Source organism: Bubalus bubalis, chromosome 1 (genome assembly GCF_019923935.1).
Source record: "Bubalus bubalis isolate 160015118507 breed Murrah chromosome 1, NDDB_SH_1, whole genome shotgun sequence".
Lineage (NCBI taxonomy): Eukaryota > Metazoa > Chordata > Mammalia > Artiodactyla > Bovidae > Bubalus > Bubalus bubalis.
In genome coordinates this window covers 155,088,987-155,109,226 of record NC_059157.1, presented here as the reverse complement: position 1 = coordinate 155,109,226, position 20,240 = coordinate 155,088,987, and the positions used below count along the sequence as shown (strand labels likewise).

General features: G+C 42.3%; 1 protein-coding gene across 4 annotated transcripts in view; it reads right to left on the bottom strand.

Annotated features, from left to right (window-relative positions):
• Positions 1-17,599, bottom strand: part of VEPH1 (ventricular zone expressed PH domain containing 1) — a 287,956-nt gene extending 270,357 nt beyond the window's left edge. Inside the window, exons 1-2 of one of the 4 annotated variants that reach the window (XM_025289274.3) lie at positions 17,477-17,599; positions 8,452-8,746 (exon numbers count right to left, since the gene is read on the bottom strand). In XM_025289274.3, the coding sequence (XP_025145059.3) occupies positions 8,452-8,640 (189 nt within the window). In that variant the 5' untranslated portion in view covers positions 8,641-8,746; positions 17,477-17,599. Of the gene's footprint in view, positions 1-8,451; positions 8,747-13,113; positions 13,309-17,476 lie in introns of those variants that run through there. The other 3 variants (XM_025289293.3, XM_025289289.3, XM_025289271.3) reach the window with 3 other exon arrangements.
• Positions 17,600-20,240: the final 2,641 nt, after the last annotated feature.

The window sequence follows — 20,240 nt, the reverse complement described above, 5'->3', positions numbered from 1 at the left end:
GGAAGGTAGGTAGATCGATTAGGTATGAGTGAGCATCAAAGGAAAGGTGGTGTTGAGAGTGTGAGAAGAGGCTAAATGGACAGTGAGACAGTCTGACCTGAGGAGTCTAGTAGTAGAAGAAGAGCCTAGTAGTAGAAGAAATGAATTATTAGGTAAGGGTATTCCAGAAGCAGAGGCTGCACAGGTGCAGGAGGGCTGGGAGGAGCTACTCCACATTCAAGGTCAGGAGGGGCGACCTCGTCCAAGGTAAAGAGCAGCGGCTGCGCTTTGCTGGAGCAGCTGTGAAGAGATACCCCAGGTCCAAGATAAGAGAAACCCAAGTAGGATGGTAGGTGTTGCGAGAGGGCATCAGAGGGCAGACACACTGAAACCATAATCACAGAAAACTAGCCAGTCTGATCACAGGGACCACAGCCTTGTCTAACTCAATGAAACTAAGCCATGCTGTGTGGGGCCACTCAAGACAGACGGGTCATGGTGGAGAGGTCTGAAAGAATGTGGTCCACTGGAGAAGGGAATGGCAAACCACTTCAGCATTCTTGCCTTGAGAACCCCATGAACAGTATGAAAAGGCAAAATGATAGGATACTGAAAGAGGAACTCCCCAGGTCAGTAGGTGCCCAATATGCTACAGGAGATCAGTGGAGAAAATCACTCCAGAAAGAATGAAGGGATGGAGCCAAAGCAAAAACAATACACATCTGTGGATGTGACTGGTGATAGAAGTAAGGTCTGATGCTGCAAAGAGCAATATTGCATAGGAACCTGGAATGTTAGGTCCATGAATCAAGAGAAATTGGAAGTGGTCAAACAGGAGATGGCAAGAGTGAATGTCGACATTCTAGGAATCAGCGAACTAAAATGGACCGGAATGGGTGAATTTAACTCAGATGACCATTATATCTACTACTGTGGGCAGGAATCCCTTAGAAGAAATGGAGTAGCCATCATGGTCAACAAAAGAATCTGAAATGCAGTACTTGGATGCAATCTCCAAAACGACAGAATGATCTCTGTTTGTTTCCAAGGCAAACCATTCAATATCACCGTGATCCAAGCTTATGCCCCAACCAGTAACACTGAAGAAGACGATGTTGAATAGTTCTATGAAGACCTACAAGATCTTTTAGAACTAACACCCAAAAAAGATGTCCTTTTCATTATAGGGGACTGGAATGCAAAAGTAGGAAGTCAAGAAACACCTGGAGTAACAGGCAAATTTGGCCTTGGAGTATGGAATGAAGCAGGGCAAAGGCTAATAGAGTTTTGCCAAGAAAACACACTGGTCATAGCAAACACCCTCTTCCAACAACACAAGACAAGACTCTACACATGAACATCACCAGATGGTCAACACTGAAATCAGATTGATTATATTCTTTGCAGCCAAAGATGGAGAAGCTCTATACAGTTAGCAAAAACAAGACTGGGAGCTAACTGTGGCTCAGATCATGCACTCCTTATTGCCAAATTCAGACTTAACTTGAAGAAAGTAGGGAAAACCACTAGACCATTCAGGTAGGACCTAAATCAAATCCCTTATGATTATACAGTGGACGTGAGAAATAGATTTAAGGGACTAGACCTGATAGACAGAGTGCCTGATGAACTATGGACAGAGGTTTGTGACATTGTACAGGAGACAGCGATCAAGACCATCCCCATGAAAAAGAAATGCAAAAAAGCAAAATGGCTGTCTGAGGAGGCCTTACAAATAGCTGTGAAAAGAAGAGACATGAAAAGCAAAGGAGAAAAGGAAATATATTCCCATTTGAATGCAGAGTTCCAAAGAATAGCAAGGAGACATAAGAAAGCCTTCCTCAGCGATCAATGCAAAGAAACAGAGGAAAACAACAGAATGGGAAATACTAGAAATCTCTTCAAGAAAATTAGAGATACCAAGGGAACATTTCATGCAAAGATGGGCTCGATAAGGGACAGAAATGGTGTGGATCTAACAGAAGCAGAAGATATTAAGAAGAGGTGGCAAGAATACACGGAAGAACTGTACAAAAAAGATCTTCATGACCCAGATAATCATGATGGTGTGATCACTCACATAGAGCCAGACATCCTGGAATGTGAAGTCAAGTGGGCCTTAGAAAGCATCACTACGAACAAAGCTAGTGGAGGTGATGAAATTCCAGTTGAGCTATTTCAAATCTTGAAAGATGATGCTGTGAAAGCGCTGCACTCAATATGCCAGCACATTTGGAAAACTCAGCAGTGGCCACAGGACTGGAAAAAGTCAGTTTTCATTCCAATCCCAAAGAAAGGCAATGCCAGAGAATGCTCAAACTACCACACAATTGCACTCATCTCACACGCTAGTAAAGTAATGCTCAAAATTCTCCAAGCCAGGCTTCAGCAATACGTGAACCGTGAACTTCCAGATGTTCAAGCTGGTTTTAGGAAAGGCAGAGGAACCAGAGATCAAATTGCCAACATCCGCTGCATCATAGAAAAAGCAAGAGAGTTCCAGAAAAACATCTATTTCTGCTTTATTGACTATGTCAAAGCCTTTGACTGTGTAGATCACAGTAAACTGTGGAAAATTATGAAAGAGATGGGAATACCAGACCACCTGACGAGCTTCTTGAGAAACCTATATGAAAGTCAGGAAGAAACAGTTAGAACTTAACATGGAAAAACAGACTGATTCCAAATAGGAAAAGGAGTACGTCAAGGCTTTATATTGTCACCCTGCTTATTTAACTTATATGCAGAGTACATCATGAGAAATGCTGGACTGGAAGAAGCACAAGCTGAAATCAAGATTGCCAGGAGAAATCTCAATAACCTCAGTTATGCAGATGACACCACCCTTATGGCAGAAAGTGAAGAGGAACTCAAAAGCCTCTTGATAAAAGTGAAAGAGGAGAGTGAAAAAGTTGGCTTAAAGCTCAACATTCAGAAAACGAAGATCATGGCATCTGGTCCCATCACTTCATGGGAAATAGACGGTGAAATAGTGGAAACAGTGTCAGGCTTTATTTTCTTGGGCTCCCAAATCACTGCAGATGGTGACTGCAGCCATGAAATTAAAAGACACTTACTCCTTGGAAGGAAAGTTATGACCAACCTAGATAGTATATTCAAAACTAGAGATATTACTTTGCCAACAAAGGTCCATCTAGTCAAGGCTATGGTTTTTCCAGTGGTCATGTATGGATGTGAGAGTTGGACTGTGAAGAAAGCTGAGTGCTGAAGAATTGATGCTTTTGAACTGTGGTGTTGGAGAAGACTCTTGAGAGTCCCTTGGACTGCAAGGAGATCCAACCAGTCCATTCTAAAGGAGACCAGTCCTGGGTGTTCATTGGAAGGACTGATGCTAAAGCTGAAACTCCAGTACTTTGGCCACCTCATGCGAAGAGCTGACTGACTGGAAAAGACTCTGATGCTGGGAGGGATTGGGGGCAGGAGCACAAGGGGACGACAGAGGATGAGATGGCTGGATGGCATCGCTGACTCGATGGACGTGAGTCTGAGTGAACTCTGGGAGTTGGTGATGGCCAGGGAGGCCTTTTGTGCTGCGATTCATGGGGTGGCAAAGAGTCAGACACGACTGAGCGACAGAACTGAACTGATTCCAGAAAGGACTTGAAATGAAAAGATAAAACTTAAAGGCATATTTGGGAACTTAGAATTCTGAATAAGTCATTTTCTCAAAGCAAGCCTAAAGATAAAATATTTTCCAGCTCTGTTTTGGAGTAACTGATGCATGGACTGCAGATCAGAATCTAGTGATTTCAATTCTTTTGTGAATGACTTTGGGGGAAGGACTAAAGGCTTGCTTGCTTGCTAAATGTCTAGATTATACAAAGCTGGGGATGATAACTAATGTACTGGACAGAATCACGTTTGTTTTTTTTCCTTTAATTTGGCCACATTACTCTCCATGTTGGATCCTAGTTCCCTGAGTAGGGATCAAACCTAGACCCTTGACAGTGAAAGTAGAGTCCTAACCACTGGACAACCAGGAAACTCCCAGAATCATAGTTTTTTTCAAAGGTATAGCTATTCTAAAATGAGATAAGAATATTATTTCAATGGTTTAAAATGTGACATAATATACTTAACATTTTTTCAAGTTATCTAATTTCAAGTCTTGATTCAACCTGAGGTTCTTGGCATATCGCAGGATAAATGTGGCCAACTGCACCATGTTACTATTGAAAAGAAGCTTTAGAAACGAAGTATCTGACTGGTATGAGCAACTATTTCAAACAATTGGTTCAAGTAGTAGGCAATGATAAATTACAATAATAAATATAAAAGATTCCAGGGGACGGTACTCAGAATGCTGAGAATGTAGACAATCTTTGTGAGCTACAATGAGGCAGTCTCCAAGAATCTGGAAAAGAGGTTGCCCTGTGAGGATTAGACAAACAACCCTGAAGGCTAACCCAAGGCACAACCTGTACATGGGTGACTTTACAGTTGAGTTAAATACAATCTCAGGGATGTAGGGCTAAAATATAGGTTAAAATACAGGAGGAAGAAGCCTAGTCAGTAACAGAGACAGACTGAGTAAACAGGCTTAGCGAGAACAGCATGGAACACACAAGAATTCTGATGGACGTGAGTTATACTTTTCATTATAAATCACTAAGTCAGCATTCTATTTTATATTTCTGACAGCATGATTTAAATAACATTTCTCATGTACTGACAAAATTGTGTTTTCAGACCAGAGACTGGTGTAACTTTTCTCTGCTACAGAGCCTTCCTTTGTCAGGGGAAAATATAAGGACAGTAAGGATAGTCAACTGGGAATATAGAAGCCAAAGGTGAGACTTGATACCTACCTGCATATGTTTAAAGTTCTTCTTGTAGCAACAGAGGTTTAATTCTCTTGATTGTTAAGGGCAGAGACCAGACTAAAGGATAATGGACAGAAAATATTTATAAAGAGAGAGATTTTATTAGACTAAAAGGAAGAACACACTAACAATTTCACCTTCCAACAGTAGAACAAGCTATCTCTTTGTTAGGATTCTTAGATCATAAACTGCAGAAAAAATCTGGATAATTGAAGCAAAATAAATAAAATAATTAAAAGATAAGAAGTGGCTGACAGATTTCAAGGGAATTTGTAGTACTTAGCCTTATAAAGGCAATGACTGAGGCAGCTATAGTCACAGAAGGGTAGAAAGTGAGGACTGTCTCTTTGGAATACCATCATCATGATAAGTCACCCTTTGCTAATTTCTTTCCTAGAATCACTGGGAAAGAAAATCTGATTGGCATATTTTGGGTCAGGTGTCCCTCACTCCTGCTTTCCCCCTTCCCTGGCAAAGGGCAAGGTAGAGAACTTTGATTCAAGACCCCATCAAGGAAGGGTTCATGCAATGGAAAGGGACAATTTACTGAAGGAAAATGGAGGAGCAGGAAAAAAAAGTCAGAAACCTAGCATGTTCTCATCGTTGCAAAAATAGAAGGAGAGGCCACCTGGTTGTCAAGAATCCTAAAGAAGGGATTTCTGTGCTGGAAGGAAGTTGGAAAAGACAGTTTAGAAGGTCCCTTTCAGTTTCATGTTTATAAAGAGGAACTGATACGAAGAATTGATTCATTTGAAAAGACCCTATTGCTGGGAAAGAGTGAAGGTGGGAGGAGAAGGGGATGACAGAGGATGAGATGGTTGGATGGCATCACTGATTCAATGGACATGAGTTTGAGTAAACTCTGGGAGTTGATGATGGACAGGGAGGCTTGGCGTGCTGCAGTCCATGTGGTCACAAAGAGTCAGACACAGCAGAGCAACTGAACTGAGAGGTGGAATTAATTACTGAGATGCAAGGTAATTAGGAAAGGTCTAAGAAGGAATATTTAGTGGATCTTGGTTATAAGGGAAGGATGCGATGCAGCTACAGGGAAGAAACCACAGAGTAAGCACTGTGGTTCAAGGCTCTAATTGCTGGTATTAGTCATTGAATGTCACAGTCACTGAGACATCATGGAAAGGGCATGAACAAGGAAAGACATGTAACAAAATCTGGCTTGGGAAATTTAAACTGGTAATTGTTAGTAGATTGAACTAGAGAAAGGCAAGGCCAAAGGCAGGGAAAGGAGAGAGTGAGAGAAAGAAGTCAAGAATGACTCCACGTTTCAAACCTGGAGATCTAGTAAAAAGGTAGTATAAATGCAAGAAAGGTGATAACTTCTAATTTAGATATATTGAATTTGACATGATGGATATCAATTAGTATGAGCTTGAAGTTTAGCAAGAGATCTGAAGGCTGAAAACATAGATCTGGGATTCCCCCATGTAGAGATCACACTTCAGGATGTATGAATGGATGACTTTCTATAAGAACAGACTATAATGCAAAAGGGTAATTAAGTCTTTTTGGAAAGAAGCAATCACGAAGAACTAGACACACTAGAAATTGTTTCAGGAACAATGAAACTTGAACTGGCTTTTAAAGGAAGGGAGGAGGGAAGGAATGCTAACAGTGACATATTTATAAGTAGAATCGATGAGCAACTTAAAAACTGGATTGATCAACATGATCCCTGCATTTAAAAACTGGATTGATCTGAATGATCAAAACTCTCTTAAAAAAATTGATTCTTTTCTTCCTGCCACTTATCTACTCTTTGCTACAATTGTGTGTGTGTCTGTGTGTGCTCAGTTTGTGTCTGACTCTTTGCAACTACACGGACTATAGCCCACGAGACTTCTCTGTCCATGGGATTTTTCAGGCAATAACACTGGACTGGGTTGCCATTTCCTACTCTAGGAGATCCAATTCAGGATCAAACCTGTGTCTCCTGCATTGGCAGGTGGATTCTTTACCAACAGTGCCACCTGGTACAGACAGAGAATGGAAGAAACAGGGTGTGACAGAAGTTAGTAAATGAGGATCGCAGGAGAACTGCTAGCTCTCCAGACCTACTAGTCTGGTTGGGATGCTGAATGGAGGGCTTAAAGGATGAACAATGCTCTTGAAGACAAAGGAGGTACCAGCCTTAATGGTTAAAAGTGGGGACACATAATAGAACTCACCAGTCCTAAAATTCTGAATTTGTCATCTGTGAGACAAAGCAACTCATGAAGAAACAAAAGAAATCGCTGACACTAGTGACCTCTAGTGGAAATAGGCTTCAGGGAAATACAGATACAGATAGGTATGTGTATACACATGCATATACATATTTTCTATTAGATGAGATCAGTAGTATATTCAGCCAATTTATTTCCAGAGGAATGTGAGGGAAGGGGTTGCTGGAAATAGCATGCACATCCTACTCAGAAAGTGGAAATGTACCAGAGAAATGCTTTGTTATTTTTTGAGTCAGACCAAGTTGATTATTTTCTGGACACATAATTGCTGTCAAAGACGTTACCTGAGAAAAGAAGACTGTTCAGGCAATGACTTCACTGGTCCCTGGGGGGACTTGGCATGTTAAAGAGAACACGCTGACAGATTTGAGGAGGAAGCTGCACTGGTTGCTGTTATGCCTTTTTAAACATCTTTTCATTATGACATGGAAGAAAGCTGTTATCTCTGAAATATGTACATATTTGCTATTCAGTATTTTATGGCTCAAGTCCAGTCTCTTTCCTTTGCCTGGCACATGTTTGTGCCAAGTGTTGGGAAAAGCTGTTAAGCTGAGAGGATGGGAGGGGACACTAGGTGGTCTGGCCTTTGAAATGGGACCAATCTCTAAGCACAGCCAAGAAGGTCAACATCAAGCCACCTTGGGCACTCTGCATTCCAGTCTCTTTGAAACATGCTTTCAGGATACATAATCCTGAAATTGAGGAGAAGTGAAAGAATGGGAGGGTTGATGGAGATTTTAAATTTGTCTGATCACAACTGGGGTCTAATAATGGTTGAATTAAATGGGGGGAGTAGAGAAAAAAGAGAAAGGAGAAGGTTTAAAAAAGTGGAGATTATATGAAAGCAAACAGAATCAGCATTATTAAGCCCTGGGCAACTGTCACTTCTGGCAGTAGAGTGATGGTTATCCTTGTCTCGTGTTGCCTGCATGGCAGGAGGTGTCATCTTGCCTTCTTTCATTATTCAGCTCCCACCCAACACCCTGCTTTGTTTACTGATGCTCTTGTGCAGCTTTGTGGGTCTGCTTTTCCTCAGATTTGCTCTCTCTCATCTCCGTGTCATCTCAAGGATACAGAAACAAGCTTTAGACAATCCTTTTTTTTTTCTTTTGAAAATTCCACTCTGGCCTGCAATTTCCAGAGTTCTGGTCTCCATGGATGGAAAAAAGGTAGTCTGACTGCCCACCCCCGCCTCACTCAAGTCAAAGACTTCCCTGGTGTTATTTCTTATATGCCAACTAAACCACAGGGCAGAGTTAAGAGAGACCAACCTGAGTGGTCCTTCCTCTTTCCTCTGCAAAGATCTTTTCCCCAAGAATATGTACAATCATTTAGCTCCAGAATAGATTGTTTCAGGGATCTAGTCTACAAGCTAGTTTACTTACTAAAGATGAGCTAATGATTTTGATTTGCTCCAAAGCTTCTGTCAGGCTGTCTTCAATCTCAGAGTCCTCTAAGGAGAAGAGGTCTCCGGCTCGCGAAAGGTCTTTTTGTCCCAAGACCAGTCTGAAGAGTTGATGCATGCTGAGAGGTTTGATGATCAGTGGACTGCCTGCAGGCCCAGGGCCATGCATCTCAGTCAGCAGAGGTTAGTGAGACCAAAACATGTGGCAGGCCATAGACTTCATATACCTCGAAAGGTCATTCTTCTCCAGACTTGAGGGTTTTTTTTGACACTCTCTGCAAGAGAAACAAATGACACAAGACAGCCATTAGTTGAATGTCATGAGCTCAGAATGTGAGCTTGGTGCCCAGAAGAGAGAGAGGAAAAGAAAAAAACATTTGGAAATGTGCACGGAACAACAGATTTTGGCTTGATGACCTTCAAAAGAACTCTTCTTATTTTGTCTCAAAAAGCTGTGTCAAAGATGATTCTATTTTTCCAGAATTTAATTTGATCCTTTAAAAGCAGCTTTTTAAGAACCCACTTTTCTCCTTTCTATATCCTTTTCCTTCTCTTCCTGCCACAAGGAAACAGGTGGACCAGCAACAAATATGCCCAATACTTGCCAGATTTCCTCAAATAGATTCTGATGGAAACCAAACAGAAAAGGGCAATGAAAGGAAAAGAGAACACAGGAAACACCTTTTAGACCCAATACCTGTTTCCTGGATGTGGAAACTGATGCCTAACTTACCTTTATTGGCTGGGCTTCTGTGCTATACTGACAACAGAAACTTCCTGAACCTCAACCCAGAAGGTGATCTCAATCCTCAGTTCTTATGTACTCTCTAAACGAATGGCAGTGAAATAAAGAATTCTGCCTGGGAGTGTGACACGAGATAAATCCCTACAGAACATGAGCATGAACTTGAACACAGAGCTTGAAGGTGAGAATATTGCAATGAAGGCTGAAAAGGAAGGGTCTGGGGCTCTGCCAACCCTCCCTCTGTCCCCACAGTTGAAATAATAAAGTCCCACTGTAGTCTCTACTCAGTTAACAGCCCACAGAGGTTAAGGTAATGGTACCAATTAAAAAACTGATTATTCTCATCAGCTTCCTTCTGGGCTTCATAAAACCTCAGATCATTTGCACTAGCAGAGACCTGAGCAATCATTTCAGAGCCGGGGAGGTTTAAGACTTCTTCAAGACCCCTGGTAGCTGTGGCAGTCCTGTTCTGATCTCAGGTCAGTGGGCTCTCCTGCAGTTTAGATGAGAATGGAGCCACCTCATACATACAGGTAACTTAAAAATGCCACCACGTGTTCAGAGAGTGAGAGCTGAGAGTGATTTATGTAACATATGCTGCAGGCAGTTCTGCCCAGCATTTCAGGCTGAATGTGGTCCCCAGAACAAGCGTGAAAAGGAGAGTCTGCTGCTCCCTTGGGTGTCTCAGACCTTCCCCTGAGCTATCACTGAGACAGCATTTCTTGGTGCTGAATGCAGTTTTCAAGTTTAAAGATACATAATTTCCATATCTCTAAATGCAAGCCAAATCCTTTGGGCACTTAACAAAGAAACTATCAGTAGTATTCCAAATGGTGCAATTCATAGGCCACTGAAGAGATTTCAAGGATACTATTGTGTACATGCAAATTGTGCACTATCTACCAGCTTCAGAAAAATTTAGAAAGTATTGTTGTTGTTTAGCTGCTAAGTTGTGTCTGACTCTTTTGCAACCCCATGGACTGTAAGCCACCAGGCTTCGCTGTCCATGGGATTTACCAGGCAAGAATACTGGAGTGGGTTGCTCTTCCCTTCTCCATAGAAAGTATAGAGTGTCACTTTTCTAAAATGAGGCCCAATATTTAGATATGTTTGTCTATATGCCAGGCCCTGGATACTTTGTAAACACTAACTCATTTAATCCTCATAACAATGCTACGAGGATATGTCATTCCTATTTTATAGATGAGGTATGTATGAATGTATATGAAAGTCGCTCAGTCGTGTCTGACTCTTTGTGACCCCATGGTCTGAATTCTCCAGACCAGAATACTGGAGTGGGTAGCCTTTCCCTTCTCTAAGGAATCTTCCCAATCCAGGGATCAAACCCAGGTCTCCAGCATTGTAGGCAGATTCTTTACCAGCTGAGCCACAAGGGAAGCCCATAGATGAGGAACCCAAGGCATTAAATAACTTGTCCAAGATACAGAGCTAGGAGACTGGAGAGTTGGGATTTGGACCCAGACTCCAGAGCTAGGCTTCCAGTTTATAACCACCCTGAACTGATGATGACATGTAAGGCTCCATGTGAGGCAACTCTTAGGAATAGAGAGCATTGTTAACATTTAAGGATAAAGATATGGGTAGAGTCATAAAGCAAGAAAATGAATTCCTCTTCCCTCCTACACTGACCCTGCATCCTTGTCCATATATACCCTGGGATTTAGGGCAATCAAAGAGCAGAAATGTGACAAGGAAGAGGGGCTTCGAGGATGAGAAAAGAACAAGAGCAGTGGGAAGATTTCAGGGGCTGGGGTGAGCAGAGAATGAGGCTCCTACAAAGTATTTTGTGCTGGGCTGTGCTAAGTCGCTTTGGTCATGTCTCACTCTTTGCGATTCTATGGCCCATAGCCCACCATGCTCTTCTGTTCACAGGATTCTCCAGGCAACGGTACTGGAGTGGGTTGCCATGCTCTCCTCCAGGGGCTCTTCCCGACCCAGGGATCAAACCAGTGTCTCTCACATCACCTACGTTGGTGGGTGGGTTCTTTACCTCTAACACCACCTGGGAAGCCCACAAAGTAGTTTGCACCCTGGTAAATGTGAAAGGGTGAATTACAGTATCTACAAGAAAAGTTAAGGTGATGTTTTCCTGGATTTGCCCCTGCTCTCCCTATCCCCCAGCCTCAGACATGTGCAATGACAGTGTCTCCGTGAAATAATATTCAGGAAAGTAAGACACTGGATGGAAATTACTTCATCTTGACCAGTCAGCTCATTGGTCAATATCAGGCACTTCCAGCAGCAGATTCAGCTGCCCCAGACATAGCAGAGCTGAAGCTCTGAGAAGCAGCAGAAATACGTGCTGGAGAACCACAGGGTTCATCTGGGTTCCTTCTTTTTTTTTCACACCTGCAGTGACACCTGGTGTGGAGCCCCACACTCATGCTTCCAATTGTGTGTCTGCCATGTCCAACATCATTGTTCAACACACAGCTGTACATGAAGACATTCACACATCCAGGGGTGAGGGAGTAAGAGAGGAGACTTGTACCAAACATTCTACATTATAAGGATGACCGAGAAAAAAGTCCCCTAAGACTACAAAGGAAGTTTGGGGAAGTATGAGGGAGAACGATATCTCCTAGGGGAAAATAATAAGGAAATGGCTATGTGCAGGAAGTGGTGTTCAGCCAAAACTTTTAGGAGAGGCTTCCTTCAATGCATGTGTGCCCAGTGCACACTGGGTCACCTACTTGTCTGGGGACCCAGACTGAAGTTCTAGCTCAGCTACTCAGTAGTTGTTGGGCCTTGGCTTCATGCTCTTCCTTTCCCAAGCCTCAGTTTTCTCATTTGCAAAATGGGTCCAAGGCACACCGAATCTATCTTATCTTTTTAAAGATCAAAACAGACAACACACAAAAAAGCACCTTGTAAAATAATGACACCACCAGCTGGTGTTCAGCGGGTGTTTACCATGAGTCAGGCACTACTCTAAGAGCTTCCCAAATAATGAGTCACTGAATTCTCAGGACAATTCCATGTGACGAGAAACTGATGTTCAGAGATGAAAACAAGCAGTCCAGGGGGATCTGCTGAGTAAGTTGCAGAGCCAGGATTGAAAGCAGTTGATCTCCCAGGACAAAGCCCTCTCAGGACTGAGTACAGGTGCATACATGACTGTATATGATAATTACTGAGCTGCCTCCCTTCCCATCCATCCTCATCTAAAGAGTGGCCTGCATCTAGTCTGCCCTTTTCTGGACAAGAATCAACAAGGCATGTTATTTATCTTTCAGCAGCTCTGGTCAATGTTTTGCTCAGGTGTGTAGCTTTTCTAACTGCTCTCTTTGCAACACCCCAGAGGGTTAGAGCCAAATCAAAATTTACCTCATCTTTTGGGAAACTTCCTACTCTTATGAATGTCATAGTCCTGTGACCTCTCTGTATGTGGATGTATGCACCTGCCATACACACACAGAAGCATGTGTATATACACACACTAGGACACTTCCTCTGTACCAAGTTCTTTGCTGGACACTTTCTTCTCAGATCTCCTATCAACCCTGCAGGTAGATATTATTACCAAAGAGGAAACAGGACTGGTGAGGTTAAATATCATGCCCCAGGTGACAGAGCCAAGATTCACATCCAAGTAGGTCAGGCTCCAAATCTGGTACTTTCTGTATTACAAAAACTGGCTTACAAAATTCCTTTTTATCCCCGGCTTTGGCTCTCCTAAATTCTTTCCCTAATCTTTAATAAGAGACCCTAATCTGAAACCCGAGTTCTCATTATTCGGTCTACATTTCTTAAGCAGGTGTTGGTTGACAAATCGGGTTTCTGTATGGAGAAATAGAACTCCCCAAAGAGAAATGTTTCTGCACCATGGGGGACACATTTCCGGGAATCCCAGCTGTCCCCCGCCACGCGCTTTACCTGCGTTCTACTCCTCAAAGGGGCGCTTGCGGGTACTCAGCGATCTATTTTGAGGCTGGGTGGGCATCGGAGTCCGAGGACACCGCGAGTGGAATCCACTCAGCTCGGTGAACCTGAAGTTGTTCATTGTGGCGCCCGGGCGGAAGAATTCTAGGAATGCAGCCCGATATGCCACCGGCAGCTCCGGAGTGGTCAGGTGACAGGCTGCGCCTCACCCAGTGGAGAGTTACCTCTGAGTGAAAGGCTCTGTTTCCTGGGGTGAAACAGCCCGCTCCAGTAAAGCGGAGTTGTTTTTAACAGCGAAAACAAAACTGCCTGTGTTCATGGAAATCTATACTTTGCCTGAGAAGAATGGAGGGAAAGAAAAGCTATGCAGAGAACATGGCTTCAGTAGGAACTCAGGTGAATGGTGTGCCCACTGGGGGGCCCTTTCTCAACCTCCGGAAGGGGGAAGAATTGGCAGTTTAATTAACACTTCCCTTCCCCTTGAGATGTCCCATACAGAGTTTGAAAAGCTGAGTGTTTGTCCAGGATAAGCCACAGCTCGTAAAGAAGTCATCTCTTGTTCTGGCTCTAGATTAACTTTGTTGAAACTTTCAGAATGCAGGAAGTTGCTAATAAACAGAATAGACTTACTCAACAAAGATGTATACTATACCCTCACTCCCTTTTCTCCCATTTTATTTGCTGGAAGGTTCTTGGACCAGACATATTAGACTGGTATTAATACTTTAAACACTACGGCAATACTCCAGTTCAGTTCAGTTCAGTCACTCAGTAGTGTCAGACTTTGCGACCCCATGGACTGCAGCACGCCAGGCTTCCCTGTCCATCACTGACTCCCGCAGCTTGCTGAAACTCATGTCCATCCAGTCAGTGATGCCATCCAACCATCTCATCCTCTGTCGTCCCCTTCTCCTGCCTTCTATCTTTCCCAGCATCCGGGTCTTTTCCAATGAGTCAGTTCTTCCAATCAGGTGGCCAAATTATTGGAGCTTCAGCTTCAGCATCAGTCCTTCCAATGAATATTCAGGATTGATTTCCTTTAGGATTGACTGGTTTGATCTTGCATCCAAGGGACTCTCAAGAGTCTTCTCCAACAACACAATTCAAAAGCATCAATTCTTTGGTGCTTTCTTTATAGTCCAACTCTCAGAACATGCTTATCCTGCTTCATCTATTGATACTCCAGAAGAGAAAAAGGTACTGAAACCCTTTCTTACTTTTTCAAAAGTTAATGATTTACTTAAAAAACATGTTTCAAGCTATATTATTCTCTTCCTCTAGCTTCCTATAGTAGGTCTGTTCATCCCATCAAGTCATCTATCTGCTGGCAAAGTACACAAAAAGTTGTGACCTGCATGATCACCAAGATGTGGACACTGTGGGTATCTCCCCAGGAGAACTACCCCACAAAGGTGTGCACTCAGGGTGGCCACACACCTGCCACTGACCCAGATCCTATGCTTCAGGAGGGTGGCCTCAAAAATCTTCCTAAACACTTGGTGATCAATCATATTTTTATACCATCCATACATGGAGGACTGTCCCCTTGAAGAGTTTATAAAAATAGAGAACCCAAACATCCATGAATAGATGTATTTTCTCATTGATGGCTTTCTGGCTTATAGATACTGATGAAGTATCTCTATTCTATTCTCTTTTAATGGAATAGATTATATTTCTTTATCCTCTTCTTTATCCTCTATTCATTATTCATGGTACTTATCACTAGTTTTTATTCAATTTTCTTTTAGTTTTAAATGAGCTTAGGGTACAGAGTTGGACACAGTGTGAGAATCCAGTAAGAAGAGCAGAGAGGAGTGTTGGGGGAACCTGGACACACCTGGGTTCAGCTATGCCGTTACCTGCAGTATAAACCTGGTCACGCTACTCACTCTCCCTGAGCCTCAGGTTCCTTATTTACACCTGAGGATGGTGACGTGGGTTGTTGAGAGTTTAAAGAGATTATATAAAGCATTTAACACAGACCTGGCATATAGCAACCATACAAATAGTGACAGCAATCATATCTTTAATAATATAATTATTCTTGTAGGTCATTCTCCTGTTAATGCATCCCCATGTCATACCTTTTGAATACTAACAATGACTCTGCTGCTACCTAAGATTAAATTCACAGCATTAGAGATGCCTAGGTCTTTTCCATTTGTGTTTTATTTATATCCTAGTTGTAGTCTCTCATAGTATTAAATCGGGGTAGTTCATGCACTGTCTTACAAATGTCCTTGTTGATTTCTTCAGAAACAATTTCTCTCTGGATAAACAGCCTTACTGTGACCCTACCCCCACCACGGCCAAACAGTGAGAGTAAATTTTTTCACAGGGTGAAAAGGGACTGAAATACAATGTCTCTCAGACATTTCTTTGGCCAGGTAATCCAAATACCTGCACTTTCTACTTAAGCACAGTGCTCACTCCCATGTTTATTAGGGAGGAGGGAGTGTATTATTCCCTCCAGGGCACTATAGGGAAAAGTTCTTTATGACTTTTCAAGGTGACCTACACCGAATGGGCATTAATAAGACATTGCTGGTTTACTCTATTATGCATGTGTGTGTGTGCGTGCACACGTGTGCATGCAGGCACACTCAGTTGCTCAGTTGTGGACACTCTTTCTGACTCCATGGAGTGGTATCCCAATAGTTGGGCTATTAAGTCTTCTGGTTCAAGTGTGATTTCATTTAGCAGAATCTACTAATGACACACCTGAACCAGAAGACAATGGCCTGACTATTGGAATACCACTTTGGGAGGATTTCAATAAACATAACTATCTCAGGAAGCCCGTTTATTCTGAAGAAATTAGTTTCTAGCTTCCAACTCCAGGTTAGGATGTTCTCCGGTTTTGTCACCTCAGAAAATTCTATAATAGCAATATTTATTTACATTATGCTTCGGGGATCAAAAAATTATCATTTTATTTACTTGTGTTTAAAATGCCCACTGACTAACCTAGACCCATTTGGGTTCTAGAAACTTTCAATAAAGTTCTCAGATTTGCCCTTGAAAGAAAGGATTAGAGATTCTTTTCAAGGAGCATCTTTTTCACACAGTGTGAAAGCGCTGCAGGCGTTCCCATGGGAATGGGCCGCATACATTTCAGCCCTTCCCACAAGATGTCTATTGTTCCCTGGACGTCTCTGGGCTCCCAATGCTGCGACATGTTGCTATACTTCACTTCTACTGAAAGCCTCTGCGGCTGGGTTATTCTACATGATACTAAAAGACTCAGCCCTTGGTGTTTTTGCTAGAACTCATACAGTCTAAGTGTGTAGCAGGCTTGTTATCATACGCATACACAACAAATAGGTTTGATGGCCTGTTTAGGCAAGAGCTCAAAAAAATTTACTTAATTTTGAACATGTATTGCAACTTATGAGAACACACATATTAATAGATAGGAAAGATTTCTCTTCATCAGGAGTGAGGGAAAGATCTAATGAACTTTCTAGACCAAGAATTTGTAATCTGTCATAATGGTTTCATGGGGTATCAATTTTCATTTATAAATTCTGACTTCGTAAGACATATGTGCTCTGGAATTGATACAAATCTCACCAAAAAATTTTAATTCCAATTTTCTGGGTTTGTTTTACAAGAAAACATACCCAGAGTTGCAAATTACAAGGAAAATTCAATGTTAAATGTATCTCTATTTACATTTAAATGTCATACATTAAACAACTGCATGACCAATTCAAATAATGCCCTAAGTATGTTTTTTTCTAGTTTTTAAATTGAAAACATACATAAATATTATGGAATTCAGCTGTTGAGTACTACAGCAATTTAAGTATGTATTTGAAAAAGAAAAAAGTGGCCAGATTTAGTTATGATTTGTAAGGTGCCTGAATTATCAAGGGAAAAAAATTACAGCAACAGCAAACAATAATGGTGACTGTCCAAACCAGTGACTGTAATGATACTACCGACTTTTCTTTGCAAAGCATAGGCAGGATCTGTTTCTTTGCTGGTTGCAAAATGTTTCTTGAGGTAAATAAAAATATGAAATAGAAATAAGCCCAAACTCTTATGGAGTAAAACAAAATGCACCTTCTGTGAGTCTAGAAGCACAGTTTTCTGCTCTAGAGGCCTAGAGACACGTTTTAATAATCCACAGAGAGGTGGCTTTTTTTCCCCCCATAATAACTAAAAAGTATGCATACATGGCTAGACACACAACTCCCAAATGCGCTTTATCTGCATAATCAGCCAGCCCCTGGAAGTTTCTCTGCCCCAATCCCGCAGCCCACCCTTTGCCTCACTGCAGCTTCTGACATTTACTTTAATTAGCTTTTGTTTTTGCTGAACAAAAGGACAGGAAAAAAGACAGCCATACCTCTTAGCACAGGAAATTCTGGCCATCATAGGAAATAGAGGGCAAAATGCTTGATCCCAAGAGCAATTCTCGGGGAACCCACAGTCATGCTCAGAAGCAGCCAGTCGCCCCTGCCCGGCTCTGTATGTCGGTAGCAGCGGCGCTTGCCTGCTCTGCTTGTCAAGCCCAAGGTACACTTGATTCCCTCCCCTGGACTCACCATGCTGAATTGAGCAAATGAGTAACTTCTCCTCCCTCTCTCAGACTTCTGCTTACTGCTAACAACTGGCACAAAGTTTCACTTATTTCTACAGTAGATTTACAGAAGCCTCTCTGAGCAGATTCATAGTTTGAAAGAACTAGAAGATTTGCCCAACAACCAGTAATTTAGGTTCAGTTAATGAATAACTCACTTTAAGGAATCAAGGAAGTTTTAGGTCAATATCAGATGTGGGGCCTTTTATCAGGCAGGCATCAGTGAAAAGGTTTGGGGAGGGATGGAGGAAGGAATGTAGCAGAATAAGATAGTATTTAAGCCAAATATGATAAAAGAAAAATACCATAAGAGAAGGAAAATAACTAGCCTGAGTGAACACACAATCTGGCTGTGCTATTAATATTGCTAGTGAAATCCTGAACAACTGAATGAAGGATCCAGCAGCACTAGGGGTTTTTCCAAGCCAACACTGCAGAAATTAATTGATGGTACCCAGTGGATTGTCATATCTAGAGGCACTTCTCTCCCCTTGTGTGCATAACATGGGCTTTCCACCTTTATTGATCTGAGGTTTTGCCTACATACAAAGCAATAGAATATTTCTGAGTCTCTTCTAACTAGAGCTTTCAGTTAAGTGAAGTATGTAAGTGTGGTGGAGTAGTGCGGTGGGAAGAATGAGATGTAAGGTGTACAATTGGAAATATCAATATTTTCATGTCACTGGCAATCACAGTATCATGTAAATAAATTGCCGGCTCAGTTAAAAGTCATTCTCATAGGGTGAAGAGGACTTTCTCTTGTGTTGATTGCCCAACATCCACTTATCCTACTTCTGGTAAAAATTGTATGCATATTTCCCCTGGAAATGATGTCCTTTGGATAGAGTTGGCTTACATAAATAGGTTGTATCTTAGCCAATCAGAAAAATTGCATTCCCATGACCATAGTGATTAATTTAGCAGAGGTATGGATCCCTTCCAGCCCAGTGAGAGTCAGGATAAGGATGAATGTTTGGCTCTGGGGGACAGAGTCTTTACTGCTGTACTTGATGATGAGATACAAGGTCTGGTTGGTTCTGCCATCTTGTCACTGGGAAACTGAATCTTAGTGACTTTGTTCAAGCCACTTAAACCAGCTGCTTCTGATATTGGCAAGATCCATCCTTTACTGTAAGCCAATTCCTTTACAGTGCAAGTGATTTTACGTTGGGTTTTCTGCCCTTGCCTCTGAAAAAGTTTTACTGGACAGAATCACCTGAAACCAGATTTGTGGATGACTCTTCTGGGCTCTCACAGGGTGTGTGTGTGAAGCCGCTTCAGTTGTGTCCGACTCTTTGAGACCCCATGGACTGTAGCCCGCCAGGCTGCTCTGTCCATGGGATTCTCCAGGCAAGAATACTGGAGGGGGTTGCCCTGTCCTCCTCCAAAGGATCTTCCAGACCCAGGGATCAAACCTGTATCTCTTATGTCTCCTTCACTGGCAGGCAGGTTCTTCAACACTAGTACCACCTAGGAAGCCCTCTCACAGGGCAGCTCCGTGCAAAGAAGTAGTCTAGAAGACCCATCAGGAACCACCTCTAACAAACCACCCCTTTAATGACAACCACAGGACAACAGGCAGAGATGGGAAAGGCCTACAAGGAATGTAGTCATTCAGTGTACTTGAAACTGCAACATTCCACATTAATTCTTTTAAAGCAGTTATATGTTCACTCCCCTAAATATTTCCACTTTAACTACCTAGGCTTGTTTGGTGGTTCCTAGTCAGTACTGTTTGACCTCAATAAACCTAATCATGGAATCCATCCATCCATGCAGTTTTCATAAATTCCTTTGGATAATTAGTTTCACAGAGTGTTGCTCTGTATTTCGCTCCTCTTTCTATTCTTGCACAACTTCCATCCCCTCCCTCCTTCAGTTCAATTCAGTTCAGTCGCTCAGTCATGTCTGACTCTTTTCGACCCCATGAATCACAGCACACCAGGCTTCTCTGTCCGTCACCAACTCCTGGAGTTTACTCAAACTCATGTCCATTGAGTCAGTGATGCCATCCAGCCATCTCATCTTCTGTCGTTCCCTTCTGCTCTTGTCCCCAATCCCTCCCAGTATCAGGGTCTTTTCCAGTGAGCCAACCCTTCGCATGAGTTGGCCAAAGCATTGGAGTTTCAGCTTCAGCATCAATCTTTCCAATGAACACCCAGGACTGATCTTCTTTAGGATGGACTGGTTGGATCTCCTTGCAGTCCAAGGGGCTCTCAAGAGTCTTGTCCAACACCACAGTTCAAAAGCATCAATTCTCTGTTGCTCAGCTTTCTTCGCAGTCCAACTCTCACATCTGTACATGACTACTGGAAAAACCATAGCCTTGACTAGACGGACCTTTGTTGGCAAAGGAATGTCTCTAATGCTATCTAGGTTGGTCATAACTTTCCTTCCAAGGAGTAAGCGTCTTTTAATTTCATGGCTGCAATCACCATCTGCAGTGATTTTGGAGCCCCCCAAAAATAAAGTCTGACCCTGTTTCCACTGTTTCCCCTTAGCAAACTTGAAATAAAGAATATTCTCTCTA